The 16,312-nt window shown below is 38.2% G+C and overlaps 1 protein-coding gene across 1 annotated transcript in view; it reads right to left on the minus strand.

The window, feature by feature from the left end:
- Nucleotides 1-486: 486 nt before the first annotated feature.
- Nucleotides 487-16,312, minus strand: part of ZDHHC13 (zinc finger, DHHC-type containing 13) — a 53,144-nt gene continuing 37,318 nt past the window's right edge. The window contains exons 11-17 of the mRNA XM_011977281.1: nt 13,411-13,535; nt 12,482-12,544; nt 11,699-11,792; nt 10,497-10,580; nt 6,286-6,431; nt 3,707-3,804; nt 487-1,083 (exon numbers count right to left, since the gene is read on the minus strand). Coding sequence (XP_011832671.1) covers nt 945-1,083; nt 3,707-3,804; nt 6,286-6,431; nt 10,497-10,580; nt 11,699-11,792; nt 12,482-12,544; nt 13,411-13,535 — 749 coding nt within the window. The 3' untranslated portion in view covers nt 487-944. The remainder of the gene's footprint in view (nt 1,084-3,706; nt 3,805-6,285; nt 6,432-10,496; nt 10,581-11,698; nt 11,793-12,481; nt 12,545-13,410; nt 13,536-16,312) is intronic.

Here is a 16,312-nt window from a genome sequence, read left to right on the forward strand (position 1 = left end):
ATCTTTGAAATGAAAGGCCAACATGATTAGAGTACAACGTGATCCACTGACAATGCTAAACAAAACAGGATCATATGCTTCAAGGCTTTGTCGGGCACAATGAGAATTTCTGCTTTTACCCCAAGAGCAACAGGAACTCAAGGGAGGTTGTTCAGCAGGAAGGTGGCATGCCCAGGGATGTATAAATACTATACTAGAGTTACTATACTAGAGTTAAAGTTGAATTAGCATTTCCTGTAGAACAAGGGAAATTAGTAATTATAGTCATACCAGTCTAATATTTTGAGGTTACTAAGTTGTAATTAAAATTTAAGACTTTCTATGTTCTATTTTCTAAGTAAGATGAAAAATCAAATTAAATCTTGCTTACTGGTATTAATCATAATCTCAACTTATTCCTGGAATTGTGAACTAATTTCTTTGTGTCCTATGTACATCTTAATTTAAGACTCTAGAAGTGTTAAGTGTCAGAAACCAAGTCTCAACTACAAAAAAAATTTTTTTTTATTAAGTGTGAAAGCAAAACAGGTACATCTATTTAAATATTTTTTACATATTTATAGATACAACAAAGACAAATAACTTAGCAAAAATTACAAGTTTAAAGAATAGTACTATTTTGAAACAGCCAATATAGCATCTGAAAATACTCCATTTTATCCATAATCAGTGAGTATTATTTCCAAAAAAAGTAACTTGCGTTTTCTTGTGAAAAATGTTTTTTTTTTTAGATGTCTGCCAAGATTTATCAGAAAAGTCCATCTTTCTAAATCTAAAAAATTGTAGTGCCTTTATTGAGAACTTTTTTTACCCAATGGCTTTAAAAAACCACCAGTGTTTTCCTTTGGATTTAGGTGAACTCTAAATCTTTACATTACTTTCAAACTATAGGGCATCAACATAAACAAAAACAAATCAGATTGAGAGTTTTGGGTTGCTTTTCTTCATACTGAGCGAAGAACCTTCTCCCTGGATGGGTGAAAGACCATGGTGTACTGCGATGTCCAATCTACCACACAGGGCTTCACCAAGCCAAAGCAGCCACACTGAAAGAAATCTGCCAGGTTCTGCATGAATCCAAGGCTGCCAAGAAAAAAAAAAGAGAATATGTCTTACTATATTTCCTGTGTAGCTTGACAAACATTCATGGAGAATCTATAAGGTACAATGTCCTTTGAACATGTTGCAGAAATCCAGGGGTAAATCAGATAGTTCCTGGGCTTCTGGGACCTTAAAACTGAAACCTATTTCTGGACCTGAATCTGTATTTTGAGATTCCTGGCTTCTGCTCAGTAACTTAATTGGGCTTTTCGTCATCACTTCATTTTGGATTCCCCACTTAATGGACTGGCCACTGACATCAATAAGTTTCTTTCTTTCTATTCCTACTTCCCTAATTCAGACCCTGATTACCTCAAAGGCCACATAGGCCAGAACAACTTAATCAACAAGATGGGATTTTCCCTAAACTTTGTAAGTAACTCTCTAAATGAATTCTCTGTCTCAATTCCTTTTAATTCATCTTGCATATTGCAGACTGTTGTCCTCCAAAAACCCTGATATAGTCATAGCACCTCACTTCCCAATCAAAACCCTTTAAAGACACTCCTCTGCCTAGAGGCTCAAAAAACATTCCTCCTCTTTGTATTCAAGGCTCTATACAGTGTATCCCTCAAGTTCTAGCTCCCTGTGCACTCTGGTTCTGTTTTTCCCACGATCATAGCTGTGTGGGCCTGGAACGCACACTGCTCTACACTTAGCTCAGGAACCCCCTTATCCTTTCAAGTCCTACCAGCTCTCAAGGCCCAGGCCAACGTCCACATTTCCACTGGAGCTTTCCTGACTACACTGTCTTAGGCATCATTTTTTCTCCTTTAAATTTCGGAAGTACTACTATCTATTCCAGTTATGAGAAATGCTCATTTTTACGCATATGTTCTATCTTTTAAGTGCCCAACCCAATCCCTTACACACATCATAACACACCTGTCCATGGGGATGACTGCGTTTAGAAGATTGTGTTCTGCATGGGGATGATGGTATTGCTGCCACTAAAGGACCAACACTACTCAGAGGGCAACTTCCTGGGAAAAGGGCTATGTGGAGTTGATGGGGTGGCAGTGAGGACACATGCTAGAAATGTATAGGGCCTGCCTCAAAAGCTAGTTAGTGTCCCCTTCCCCTTGGTTTCAGTTTCAGTTACCTGTGGTCAACAGCAGCCCAAAAATATTAAAATGAAAAATTCCAGAAATAAACAATTAATAAGCTTTAAATTGCCTCCCGTTCTGAGGAGCATGATGAAATCTCACGCCATCCAGCTCTGTCCGCCTGGAACATAAATCATCCCTTTGTCTGGTGTTTCCACTCTGTCTACACTACCTGCCTGTTGGGTTATCAGACTTAAATAACATGGTATATACAGAGTTCAGTACTATCTGCAGTTTCAGGCATCCATTGGGGTTCTTGGAACATATCCCTCGTGGAGAAAGGGTGACTACTGTATGGAGTAAAAGTAACTTAGGGGAGGAAAACAAGTAAAATCTTTGGTTTGGGCAGGACTCAGTTTTCCGTTGAGTTCCTCTAGTTGATGCTGCCATCACTCAGCAAACGTGCTCTAGAGCTCTCATGTGTCCCTCTATTCAGACTCTTCTCTAGGGCTTGGAATGCCCTTCCTGCCTCCCAACTCCATTGTGCCCTGCCCCACATCTCTCAAGGCTCAGCTTCAAATTCCAACTCTACCACGGCTTCCATAGTTTAGTGGAGTAAATGTTTATTCCTCTGGTTAAGCTACAAAGAAAGGGACTTTATTATCACTGTCAATGTGAAACTATCGTCACAAGTTTACACTCCTCTCCACTCCCCACTGCTTGAGCCATCTCTTCCCAATTAAGTCAATTTCTCTCCTCTCCTAAATACACATTGTAGTCATATTCCAGTCTCTGATCCCCTTGTCTAACAGCCTAACAGTTTCATCTTGTACCAAGAGCATGCTTTAAAATAGACTGCTCATGAGATATGCAGCGAACGTTCAAATCCCCAGAGGGCTCTGGGTCACCTCTGCAGCACTCCCAGTTTCCAAGACCCTGCCATAAGTGGCAGGGAGATAAGCTTCAAAGTCTGATCTTTCATATCATAAGACGAAGGTCTTTCTACACATACTCTCATTTTCAACTGAAAACGTGTTTCATACAACCAAATGCTCCAGGGGGAACAAATCCAAACCTGAAAAATTGGCTTCTCCCTGGTACAAGTCGGCACATTCAACATAGGGCTAGAAGAATTACTGGTGATAGAAAGCCAGGCTGAAAATCCTGGCAAAGCACACAAGCAAACACTTTCTACAGAGCACCTTGTGGCTGGCTCCCTCAGCCATACACTTAATTATCTCACATCGACTCCACGCCAGCAACAAACAACCTCGTGACCATGTGGCTTGACTGGAGAGATTCCCCACTTTGGCAAAACTTCAAAGTCACTTACTATTTGTGCTGTGTCCAGTAAACTAACTCTCAAATTCTTACCACCTTGGGGCTCACGACTTTACCACTCACCCCATCACTAAATCTTCTCTAAGAAAAGGGGGATCAACTGTACTAGAAGGCAAGTTAGAGAACAGCAACAAGGCCATGGGCAGTGGCACCAGCTTAGGAAACCAGTGACTAGGGATCTTCCACAGGACTCAGTGTCCAAAACAGGTCTCATTTACTTGTATGGTGTCTTCCTGAGGGACAACGTCTGTTTCATATGCTTGCTCTGCTTCAGCAGGCTGATTCTCTCATGGGAGGTCAGGCCCAGAAAGGCAATCTGAAAAAGAAGGGTGGAAGGTACATGAAAAATCCCACATCGTAGCTCCATCACTCTTAGCAGTACATCACAGGACACTGGCAAACATTCAGTAGTCCCCTAAAGACAATATCCCCCAGCTTTCTAATCAACGATCATGGTGATGCAGAGATGCAGCAGCCTTAAACTATACTCTCCCACATAAATCTAGTAGCTGGGCATTTTGTAATTGTTTAATTGTCTAATTTTTATTAACCTTCAAGAAAGAACTATACATTGACTTAGAGTTGTGAAATAATTGCTATATTAATTCAAGCTATGGCATATGGTAATGTTTAATTTTCAGCACATTCAGTGTGCAACTTTTAGATAAAACAATATAAGATCGGTATTAGTGCAATTATCTCAACTTGTGTGTTCTCTTTAGTATCTCCTTGAAAAGGGTCAAAGAAAAAGTTAATTAGAAGTAAAGAACATTTAATTCCAAAAACGTGGGGAAGACTGAGAATTAAGGAAACTTAAAAATTCTTAAATCATGAAAAACCGTAACTATTCAGAGTCATCTCATTTAAACCTCAAGTTCCTTATCTGTAAAACAGCTCATCATACCACCCTCATCATATTTTTTAAGGATTTGAGATAATCTATTTAAAATACCTAACGCGGCAGGGTGTGGTGGCTCATGCCTGTAATCCCAGTGCTTTGGGAGGCCGAGGCGGGTGGATCATGAGGTCAGGAGTTCGAGAGCAGCCTGGCCAATGTGGTGAAACCCCATCTCTACTAAAAACACAAAAATTAGCCGGGCGTAGTGGCGGGCACCTGTAATCCCAGCAACTTGGGAGGCTGAGGCAGGAGAATCACTTGAAATGGGAAGGCGGAGGTTGCAGTGAGCGGAGATCCTGCCACTGCACTCCAGCATGGGCAAAAGAGTAAAACTCTGTCTCAATAAATAAATAAATAAATAAATAAATAAATAAATAAGTAAATAAAATCAAATACCTAATGCAGAGGATTAGAGAGATGAAGTAACTGATTCAAGGCCACACAGCTTAGAGTGGGAGAGCTGGTACTGACTCCTTGGTCAGTGTGAGAATAAAGCCCATGCTCCTAACCAACACCTAAACACTTAGCTTGACTTGCTACAGTCAAAGCCACGACTACCCGGAGCACTCAGGAAACAAACGTTTTCAAAGAACTGGATTGTTTTGTTCATTAAGAAAACAGCTTTGTTCTGAATTCTTCCTTTTGAAATTATCTGAAACTTTGAATCCATTTTTTGCCTTATTGACCTTTTTCTAAAAAATTAAGGATATTATCACCTCATATACTTGTACTTATTCTAAGATTCCAGAAAAAAAGAAAGATAATTAGAAATGATGTCTCAAAGCATTATAAATACTAGGTATTACAAATGATAATATTATCACAGATGCTAGTATCTATTCTTGCTGCCGGAGTCTATTGATGTCAGAGTGATAGGAGATTGAGAGGAATGTTCAGAAACCTCAGTTTAGTCAATACTATTAATTCAATTTCATCCCTAAACATTTTTTTTTCTTTTTTCTCTTTTCTTTCTTCTCTTTTATTTCTTTCTTTTTCCCTCCCTCCCTTCCTTCTCTTCTTGTTATTATTATCATCATTATTATTTTGAAATTGATTACTTTCCCATAAAAGTGGAATACACTTTGCTTTGGTTGAGTAATGCTCTAATTTTTTGAGGTCTTACAGTAATTGATTCAGACTGATGACCACCTGCTTCCCATTCCACGTGGGCAGGACACAGCAATCATGAGAAATAGGTTAGGCTCATAGGGGTTGGAAGGCAGCAGGGAAGGGACTAAAGCTTTGGAGAAAGCTGAAAGTGACTACTGCCCTGGAGCTTGAACTTTCTAATGGCCATGGCCTTCTCTGAAAATGTAATTACTATGACCATCGGTTAGTGATGTATTTTTCATTTCTTTCCACTCTCATCCATTTAAACACTGCATAGTAATAAAGGTAACAAACAGGGTTGGAAAAACTGAGGGAAAACAATCTTCTCACGTTTGCATGACGGTTTACAGCTTATACTATGCTTACACACAACATATAATTTAACTGTACAATGGAAAAAGCCCTCGAATGGGACTGTCAGAAGACCCAAGTTTCCAGTTCTGATTTTGCCACACACTGGGTGACCTTGAGCAATTCAATTTACCTTTCTATACTTCTATCTATAAAATAAAGAGGTCAGATTAGGTAACTCCTAGGTTAAACTCCAATAATTTATTATGCTAACCTTTAAACCATTTTGTGGTTTAATGTAGTAGATAGGCATTATTGTCCTCATTTTACAGACAAAATACCTGAAATTCAAGTGTGGTTAAATGACATGGCTAGACCCACAGAGTCAGTGACAGAGGTAAAAACAGAATGTACATCTTCTGATTTTAAATTCAAGTCTATCTCACTACAAGTTTTGGAAATTTTACTCAAAGCCATTATAAGAAGAGAAATAAATACCTGAAAGAGTTGATTTAATAATAAAAATGTTGACCATGAGAAATGGAAAGTTGCTAGCATCAAGATATATAAAACCCAAGGGGAACAGGCCACAATCTGATTGAGGTAAGTCCCAGTGAGCTGAGATCTGGCCACTGCACTCCAGCCTGGGTGACAGAGCAAGAATTCACCAAAAAAAAAAAAAAAAAAAAAAACAGGCAATAAACTAGTTATCAGTCTCCAAGAAGATAAAATCACTGCAGTTCTGTGTAGGGAGAAGAGAAAGTATGGCACAGATCATGATTCAATTTTAAGGTTTCATTTTCCACATGACAGCTCAAAAACTAAAGATGACAAAACGGTGGCTTAATGTTAATTGAGGCTACGATAACACTGTATAAGTAGTTGACAGTGAAGGAATAACAAAAAGGGTACAAAAAATCTTTACTAAAATCTGCATTCAGCATAAGATACACTATCTTGAAGTTAACAATTTGTTCAGAACATTCCCTACCGTATTCATGTTTATAGCAACTATGGGTCTATTACAGGACTGAATATAAACTCTTATTAAGGGTTCAGATGAACCGGCCATTGCTGCGGGCACAAGATATCCCGTAAGCACCTAGATGTCATCAGAATACAATCTAATAGCATGCAGGGAGCTAGGCATGGGTATACTTCTGCACTGACACCATAACTAAATCTGCAGAGGAAGAAAGGCCAGATGAAGAGACTCACAAGACAGACACTCCTGGGAAAAGAATATAGAGCAAAACTCAGATTGTCACAGCTCAGTTTCTCCCCAGGTGTGCCAGTTAAAGAACTTTACTATGACCTTTCACATTAACCTCCTAACCCATGTAGCTAGGAGCAGCAGTAAGGAGAAATACACACAGGAAGCAGCAGAAACAAGGGAACAGATCTTCAAGGTTATGTAAATTCAATGACTTTTACAGGCACCCTGGCCATGCATAAAGGGTGAATTATTTTTTAAAGAGAATTCTGTCGATTTGCACCTCGAGGTTTCATAAATGCCTCTGACAATTTGATAAATAGTTTTGGACATTTTTCCAATGCTGCTCTGAAGACCTCCAGGGACAGGAAGAAAATGAGTCCATGACTTTCCTGTCAACTGTACATTTAAATCCTAAAAATCTACTTCTTTTTTGGTCTACTTTTTTTTTTTCTCTTTAAGTCTCTGATTCCCAACCATCTTTCATGAATATATGCCAGAAGCATTCTAAGAGCAATCATCACAGAGTAGCAATCAAGGTACAAGTTAAGGCAAATTACACTCTCTCTAGAGCGTCTCATTAGGATAGCAAAGAAAGATGCATCTCATGCACCTGATATCACAAAAAAGAATATAATTTCCAACAGTAGGTGGAGAAAACAGCTGTTGAGTGGGAAAGAATGTCTATTTTCTTTCAGTTTATGGGTTTCTACTGCTCCCTTCTGGGAATTCTTTTGATAACACAGCATGATCTCACACTGAAGTTTTCAGAATACTGGTTTTCAGATTTAATATCAAAGATATGACAGCAAGTTGTCATATACATTATCTTATGCAATGTAACACTTTAATTTGTGCTAATACATTCTTATCAGCTGGCCAATGGCTAATGGTAGGGAACTCATATCATTCCAAGTCAATCATTTTCATCTTTAGATGGCTCTGATAGTTACAGAGTTCTTCCTGATGGTAATCTACAATATTTCTTTCTGTAACTTGTAGAAGAGGACACTTTTGGAGTCACTTACTGTCCACCTTGTAAACAGACCTTACAAAAGATGAAATGGATGGAGGCTGTACAGAAGTAGCAGCTATTGGATCACATGAGAAGGAGAGTATAGAGCAGGGCTCTAGCAATACAGCATTAATGGTAAACAAGGGAGGTGGGATAACAGTGAGGCCTCATTAGAGAAATGGAGCACAAGTTCATGTTTTGTCTGTGAAATAATAATAAATGACACAATACCCTCATTCAGTGTAAAGAAATATTGCTGGAATATAAATGGAATAAAGGTAACAAAATACACTCAGTTAGTTTATACAGTTGTAAGTGAATATAAGGTGGGACTGTTCTTATGAAACAAAATGTAGTATGAAAATTGGTTCACAGCCAGAGAAAAAAGACAAAGAGGAGGGAAGAATCAATATGTGTAATAAAAAACTAACTTGGAAAGATTGAATGTGATGAAAAATCGCTTCTGTCCTTATCAATACAGTCTTATGCTGGTCATAGATGCCAAACAAAGGTGACTATTTTTAGTGAAGAGAGAGAAGAGAGGAGAGGCAGGAGAGGTGTAAACTCTGGCTCCTCTCCCATAGGATTCAGTCCAAGAGACAAGTTGGTCCATGTGCCAACTTACAAAGGTTTTCCAGGAATATGCTTTACTGTCAGGCTTTGAAAGGAAGCTTTCTCAATAGAAACAAGCACTGTCAAAAACTCTTTTATTTTTTACACCATAAGACATAATCTAAGAAGTTTTAAAAATCGAATGCTGGCCAGGTGCAGTACTTCATGTTTGTAATCCCGGCACTTTGGGAAGCTGAGGCAGGAGAAGCACTTGAGGCGTGGAGCTTGAGACCAGCCTGGACAACATGGTGAAGATGCCATCTCCACAAAAAATTTAAAAATTAACTGGACATGGTGACAGGCACCTGTAGTCCTAGCTATTTGGGAGGCCAGGGTAGGAGGATCATCACTTGAGCACAAAAAGTTAAGGCTGCAGTGAGCCATGATTGTGCCGCTGCATTCCAGTCTGGGCAACAGAGTGAGACCCTGTCTCAAAAAATATGTAAATAAATAAGCAAAAAACAAACAAATAAAATTAAAATTAATTAAAATAAAAACAGAATGCTCAGGGTTACTGGTGGCCTTTGGCAAGAACTGAGCTCAGAGATCACAGCCTTCTACTAGACCTATTTAACATGGTGACAGTTATATTTAGCTACAAAAGCATTGCCTACTGATCAAAGACACCCAAGGCGTCAGGTAGGAAAGGGTCTGACAAGGTAACTGAAGCCCTCCATGCCTATGGCAAGGCAAAAATTAACTCATTACACATAGATACTAGTTAATAATCTCTAAAAATGAAACCCCAAACAAAACAAAATTTGTAATACTTGATATTTCCAGGGAGGGAAACTGGGAGGCTGGGGGGGCAAGTGTACAAAGAATTGCCTTTCGAAAACTAACAAAAATTTTAAACTAAAGAGAGACAGAGACACAGAAGAGAGAAAGAGAGGAAAAAAGTGTATGTGTACTGGGCTTAGGATGCTTAGGGGAAAAAAACATTCTTAATGTCTTTCGGAATTACCCCAGACTTCAGCTCAAGCAACAAACCAGTACTCTACTGGTAGAGTCTAAGATTTGACCAAGAACATAACAGGAGGGTGGATGGAAACAGATTAGAAGTGAAGCCTCTGTGTTTAGAGCCCAATTCTCCCAAAGCCTTCAAAACAAATAAATAATAAACAGTTAAAGTCCAAATAAATAAACTACAAACACCATAGGTTTTTCCAGTTAGGTAACCTATTTCCAAGGTCTGAAAAATGTAATCATGCAATTCTTAAGAGATAGCCAAAATTCTTCTTGCTTCAATTTAAACCCTGTCCTTCTTAGTCAACCACCTCAGAACAGCTGGCTGTCATTCTCTATGTGAGACCCTATATACTCTTTTAAACTGCTACTGAAAGCTTTTTTCATTCCTCAGGGCCACAGAATAAGTGATCTAATGTTTTCTTTCAAGTTACTATTTCCAACCTTTTAACTGTTAGTATTCCCATCAGTTCTCAGTTTCAACTTGATACTTACCAAATGGCATGTGCTTTCAGAGGTTTCTTCCTTAACGACTGGACAACTATCCCCCAACCTCTCTACCACTGACTTTTTTAAAACATTTTTTAATTTACTTATCACCTCCTACTTTCTACTTCAGCAACTGACTTTCCCTCTTCACTGGGGAGCAAATCTGTATTTGCCTTAAATGAATTTCTATTTTTGACCACTTCTCAAATTTATCACATTTTTTTCCTAAAGTACTGAGAACTAACCTCATCTTGTATTTCTTGCAGCTGAGGGAGTCTTAGAGGCATTTGCTTTGTTCTTATTCGGGGTATGGTTTATAGTCACCCAGCCAGAATGTGATATACAACGGTTTACAAGGAAAAGTAGAAATGGGTGTAGGTGTATGTGCTTGTTGTAAGAAAAATTTACACTTACAGATGAAAGATCCATATATAATCCAGCCACATACCATGGAAAGGAAAAACAAGAAGAATATGTAATAGTGATGATTGCCAAAACCTAAAGAAAAAAGAAAAAAAAATACTTAATATTTTCGTTTCTTCTGATTTTCAACATAAGACCTCCTTAACCACTTTCCTGTCAAAAGTCTTCACCAAAGTAAAACAGAAATAAAGCTGTTGCTTTGCTTTTAAGTACCATTAAATCAAACCACACATTTCTGATATGTCACAGTCAACTGTCTATGTTAACTGAACTATTATTTATTAATTACTTACTTAAAAGAAGATACTTTTTTGGAATAGAATAAAGTTAACTAAGCAAACACTGCTCTAGGCTGGCCTATCCTATGATGGAAGGAAGAGAAGCAGGCAGGAATTTAAACAAATCATACAGTCTCTTTCTTCCTTCCATGTAACATGTTTGTAAAAGTAAAACTTCTGGAATAGAATACAGTTAACTAAGCAAACACTGCTCTAGGCTGTCCTATCCTGTGATGGAAGGAAGGGAACCAGGCAGGATTTTGGACTAATCATACCCTGCATCTTTCCTCCTCCCATGTAACACGTTGAATATCAAGGATTGACTTAATCGGGGGAACACAGAAAACGAATATGAGGAGCAGCAATAAATTTACACGTTGCTACTGGACATGCGAAGACTGGCAACCCACAATCTGAGAAACTTCTACAGAAGGGAAGCGGGAAGGGCCAGGCAACTAAGTCTTCTCTTGCACAAGCTGCCTTCTCAATGCTGGAGATGGGAGCGTTTCAGTGCTAATGACACAAATGCTCCTCAGCTACTACATCATGGTCTGACCTTCTCCTGAAGCAGCAAAACCCGGCAGAAGGAATAACACCCACTGGAATCAGGAGACCTAGGTTTACATATTACTAGTTGTGTCACTGTAAGTTAAGTGTTTTAACTTCTATGATCTAGCATTTTTACAGGTAATATGGAGATAATACCTTTTCCGTCTACTTCACAGGCCTGTGGCTACCAAACAGAATGATGCATGTGCAAATACTATATTACCTGTAGCATAATAATGATGTATGGGCTCATTGCTATTGGAATATTGAAAATGGAGCCCTAGGATGCCCTTCCACTTTTTCTGCGAGTCATAACTAAACATATGCTTAACTTCAAAGTAGTAATTGAAAAATTAAATCTCTCACCTATGCACCGTCCAGTCCACAGGCAGTGCTGATCATATCGAGCCACACAGGAGTTGCATACATGGCAATGGAGTGACCTTAATGGCTTCCTTATCTAAGTGGGCAATCAAGATAGGCCTAAGCAAAAACCAGTGTCTCAAAGTGGTAACAAATCACAAGCAAAATTTTAACTTGAGGTCACAAAGGCATTGGCACAAATCCTAAACAGACCATCAATTCACACAGAGGCTGTGGAATGCCTTATTAGTATTTACTTCCATATGTCTACTTTGATTAGGACATCACTCAGTGGGATCTGAATTCCAGAGCCTGTTCACACTGGCTAAGTGGAAATGAGGCAGTACCACAGAGCAAAATAAGCACAGAACTAAGAGAAGGAAACCCAAGTTCCATTTTTAGCAGCACCAATAATTTGGAAGAATTTACTTCCTCCCTTGATTCCTCAATTGCAAAATGAGAGGTTTCACTAAGTGGTTGCTAAGGTCATTATGAGCCTCTGATTTGAAGTTAGTTCTAATATATGCTTCATGACAGAGAAAAGCAAATAAAACACACAATGGATAATCCACAGAGAGATGTAACCAGAGACAACTTCAAGAGATTATAAACATCATTCTTCCATATGTTCAAGACAGAAAGCTGTTCAGACAGGAATGTAAAATTAGAAATGGGTAAAAACAAAGGTGTATAAATATACCATGAAGATCTGACAAATGCTTACATGAGCAACATTACCAAGAATTTGCTCTCACTATGGAAAAAAATTATAAAGAAAAAACTCACAAGACATGATGTACAAAATGTTCTGAAGTCCAGACAGCCAGTTTCTGCAAGGGTGATGATATTCTGAAAGACATGAAGTTTGACCTATTATCACTTTTTATTGGAAAATGTATTATGCACAGTTATATACCATTCTCACAGCTCTTGCTCCAAGCTGAAGTAGTTAGAAAAGCAATTTGGAATACTTGCCACCAAATCATTCTGTGCTTGAAATGAGGTGACTCTTCAAGGTTGCATTTTCAACCAACAGCTAATAAATTAGGATGCGTAAAAATTATACCACCCCATCACTCCCGCCTATCACCTCATCTCTGTGAATGGCAATCATCTCACAGTTATGATCTGCTAGAGAAAAATAAATATGCACATATACACACACATTAAAAAAGAAAAACCCACCAGTATACATCAAAAGTGAAAGTTACAAGCACCAAGGGCTGGGTCTTTCAGGAACACGGGCTTTAGGTAACAGACAACATTCTCCAACTTCTAAACATTCATGAGCAACGGAAAACATGCCATGTGATCTGAGAACTTCACATTTGAGGAAGAGAAGGGGCGTTTCCTCAGCCAATAAGCAGAAGGACTCTCCCTAGTCACTGACTAGTTACTCTTCATTTATTAAGTGGGGAAATGTAAGCTAAATGACCATTATGAAAATGTTATTACAAGGAAGCAGGAGATCATATTCCTAAAAGGAATCACATCTGAAAAAGTCTTGGTGGGGTATTACTTTAACAGAAAATAAAAATACGTGTTAAAACTTTCATATACATAAACGAAAAAACTGTTTAAGAGTGGAAATCTAATTTTTGCTATATCACCCCACATGTCATGCAGCCATAACAAAAAGCAACACATCTGCATACATGACTTTCTAAAGTTTACAAACCCTCCTATTAAAAATATCAGTAACAAAGAAATCTCACCACTTTCTTTTCTTCTTCAGAAGCCTTAGTGAAGCCTGGATCAGTTGCCCAAGTCTTATAGAAAAAGTACAGAAAGGCTACTATGCTGAAAATGAAGCTGAAATAGAAAGGGGCTCCTGCTAAATGTTAAAGCCAAGTTAAGGAATATACCAAACTTCCTTTAAAAATAATATAATTATCATGTAAGCAAATTTCATCATTGGCGCCTAAGAACTTCACCTTCCTTATGTACACATGCCCCCGCCCCTAAACCTCTTCCCATCCTATGTTCTAATCCTACTGGAATTTGTTCCTACTTGGCTAATAATTAATGCTTCCTTATTAGTTGAAGCTCACATTAAATACTGATAGGAATAGTTGCAACTTATGAGGAACATTCTGAAAAGTGACAAACACTTAAGACCAAATAAATTTATCTCTAATGGTGTAATTGTGGCTCTCCTGTGAGCATCTGGAAAAATATTCTTTGATCATTTTAGCAAAATCATTCAAAGAAACAACCCTCTTGATTCAGAGATTCCAAATAAAAGTATTTCCCTATATATTAGATACATGTTTGCAGAAGTTTCCCACTGAAAGTTTAGTAACAAATCCTTTTATTAGGCTGAGTTAATTTAGAGACAAACTGTTCTCCTTGTGAAATGACTGAAAGTCACATATTATGGATAAATTATGATAAAAGCGTTTCATGGATAAATGTTATCTGCATTGAAATGTTTTTAAGGTGATACAAATTATCTGTATAATAAGTAAAATTTTGCTCCAAGGAATGACAAATGAACATGCAGCAATAAATCAGTAAGACCAGAAATAAACCAACCGTCCTTGCCCAATTGAAATAATTATTGACAAAGTAACTGTCTCCACCTTCCAAGGTTCTGCCGTGCTATCCTGTGCCAAACTTCAATGTGGAAAAAGTGACCACAAAATACTCTAAACCCTTTCTATTCAAAGTGTTGTCCAAAGACCTGCAGACACAACTTCACCCGGGAGCCTGTTAGAAAAGTAGAACTTCAGGACCCACCCTAGACCTACAGAACCAGACTCTGGGTTTTAATCCCCAGGGGCTTCAACATGCACATTAAACTTTAAGAAGCCCTGCTCTAACCCACAAAGACAGCACAACCACATCCGGTTAAAACAGGCAGGAATAAATCTTGTTGGCTTAATTTATCACAGTTCATCTGCAGGTGGGCCTAGCTTTAAGAAAGAGTTGAGTCCAGGGAAGTTGTGTAAAATTCAATTTTAACATTTACTTAGAATGAATTAATAAAATCATTCAAAGAAACAACCCTGTTGATTCAGAGATTCCAAATAAAAGTATTTCCCTATACATTAGGTACATGTTTGCAGAAAGACACTATTAAAGGTACATAGGGTAAGATCCTTTGTTAAAGAATCACATCACAATTTTTTAATGAAATCCTGATTGACACATATGACTCAAAAATATATACATTCAGTTCTCAAAAATACCTTCAGTTTCATAATGCAATGATTCTGCATGCTGAGCTGACTGACTTTTTGGCTCCTATTTTGGTTAACTTACAAAACAAATGGCAGGGGAATCACCGTATCCCCACTCTCCAAGTGAAGTGAATTGCACCCTATCACCTCACATAAAAGCCGAAGACATTCCTTGCTTCGATGCCCTTGTCAGTGTGGTTCACTGACCTAAAATGTCCCCTACTTCCTCTCATTTTCTTCTAAAACCACACTTTTAGGGTGTCCAAGTCCTAACTGCCATTAAAACCTAACTTATATTTTCCCTCCTTCCTTGGAATCTTTTCTGATTCCCTAGAGAGAATGATTCTCTCCCTTCCCTGAATTTAAGAATGCTTTTGTGGCACTCAGACCTTGGACTATAGTTTACGGACACATCAGCCTTCCTAGTAAGCTGATAACACTTTTACAGTTAAGCCTCTCAAAACGGAGCTAAAATTTGCCTTTCTCTAACTTCAACCAACTGATTTTCATTCATTAGATCCTTTAGATCTGTACTCTAGCTGTCTTTTAGATCTAATCTACATAAGCTTATCCTCTCATTTGTTCAATACATTTTTGTTGAGTGCCCATTCCTCATAGTGCATTGGCTTCCAAATGATAGACTTCCAAACACTTGAAACTGGAAGACAGTGATCATACTTCCAAGATAAATAGCAACACTGTCCTTATTTAACAGTTTCCTGGTCATGTTCCTCTCTGTTCATGCTCCCGTTTATCATTCTCTCTTTTAAAAGGATATAATTCAAAACAGAGCAAACACCAGTGCAGAGAACAGAGAAGCTGCTGTTGTCTTTTGCTTGGACACTCAAATCCTTGTAATACTATGTGAGAATATACTCGCTTTCTTGACAGCGGCATCACTAGCCACACTGAGCATTTAGTCAAAGCTCCTGGTTCCTTTGCACTTGACCAGAAGCTATGTCATAGCTCACCATAACATGCACTTGTACAGCTGATTTTCTGAAACTCAGTATGGGACTTTACATGTATTTATCCCTCTTAAACTTAACACAGTTACAGCCAATATCACAAACGTAATATTCAGAGATCCACCATTTATCTCCTGATTTGAATTTTACCTTCAAATTCATCAATCAGGTCCTATTTTATTGTACTCAATCCCCCCTCATAAAAGCCAAAGACATTACTTGCTGAACTTATAAAAGGTACCAAAAGAAACTGATCATCTTAGAAGCCAACCTAGAATTGCCCTTGAAATTAGTTTCAACATGCAGCCTTCCATCTAGATTTTATTCATAAGAATAACTAATAACAAAATATTAGGTATATTTATAGAACACCAATTTTGCCATGGGGACTCTGGTGAGCACTTTATAGTAATCCTTGCAGCCACACCATGAGTTTGTTTCTGTTATCTCCAATTTACAGAAAAATT

Source organism: Mandrillus leucophaeus, unplaced genomic scaffold (assembly GCF_000951045.1).
Source record: "Mandrillus leucophaeus isolate KB7577 unplaced genomic scaffold, Mleu.le_1.0 Scaffold1025, whole genome shotgun sequence".
NCBI classification, from domain to species: Eukaryota; Metazoa; Chordata; class Mammalia; order Primates; family Cercopithecidae; genus Mandrillus; species Mandrillus leucophaeus.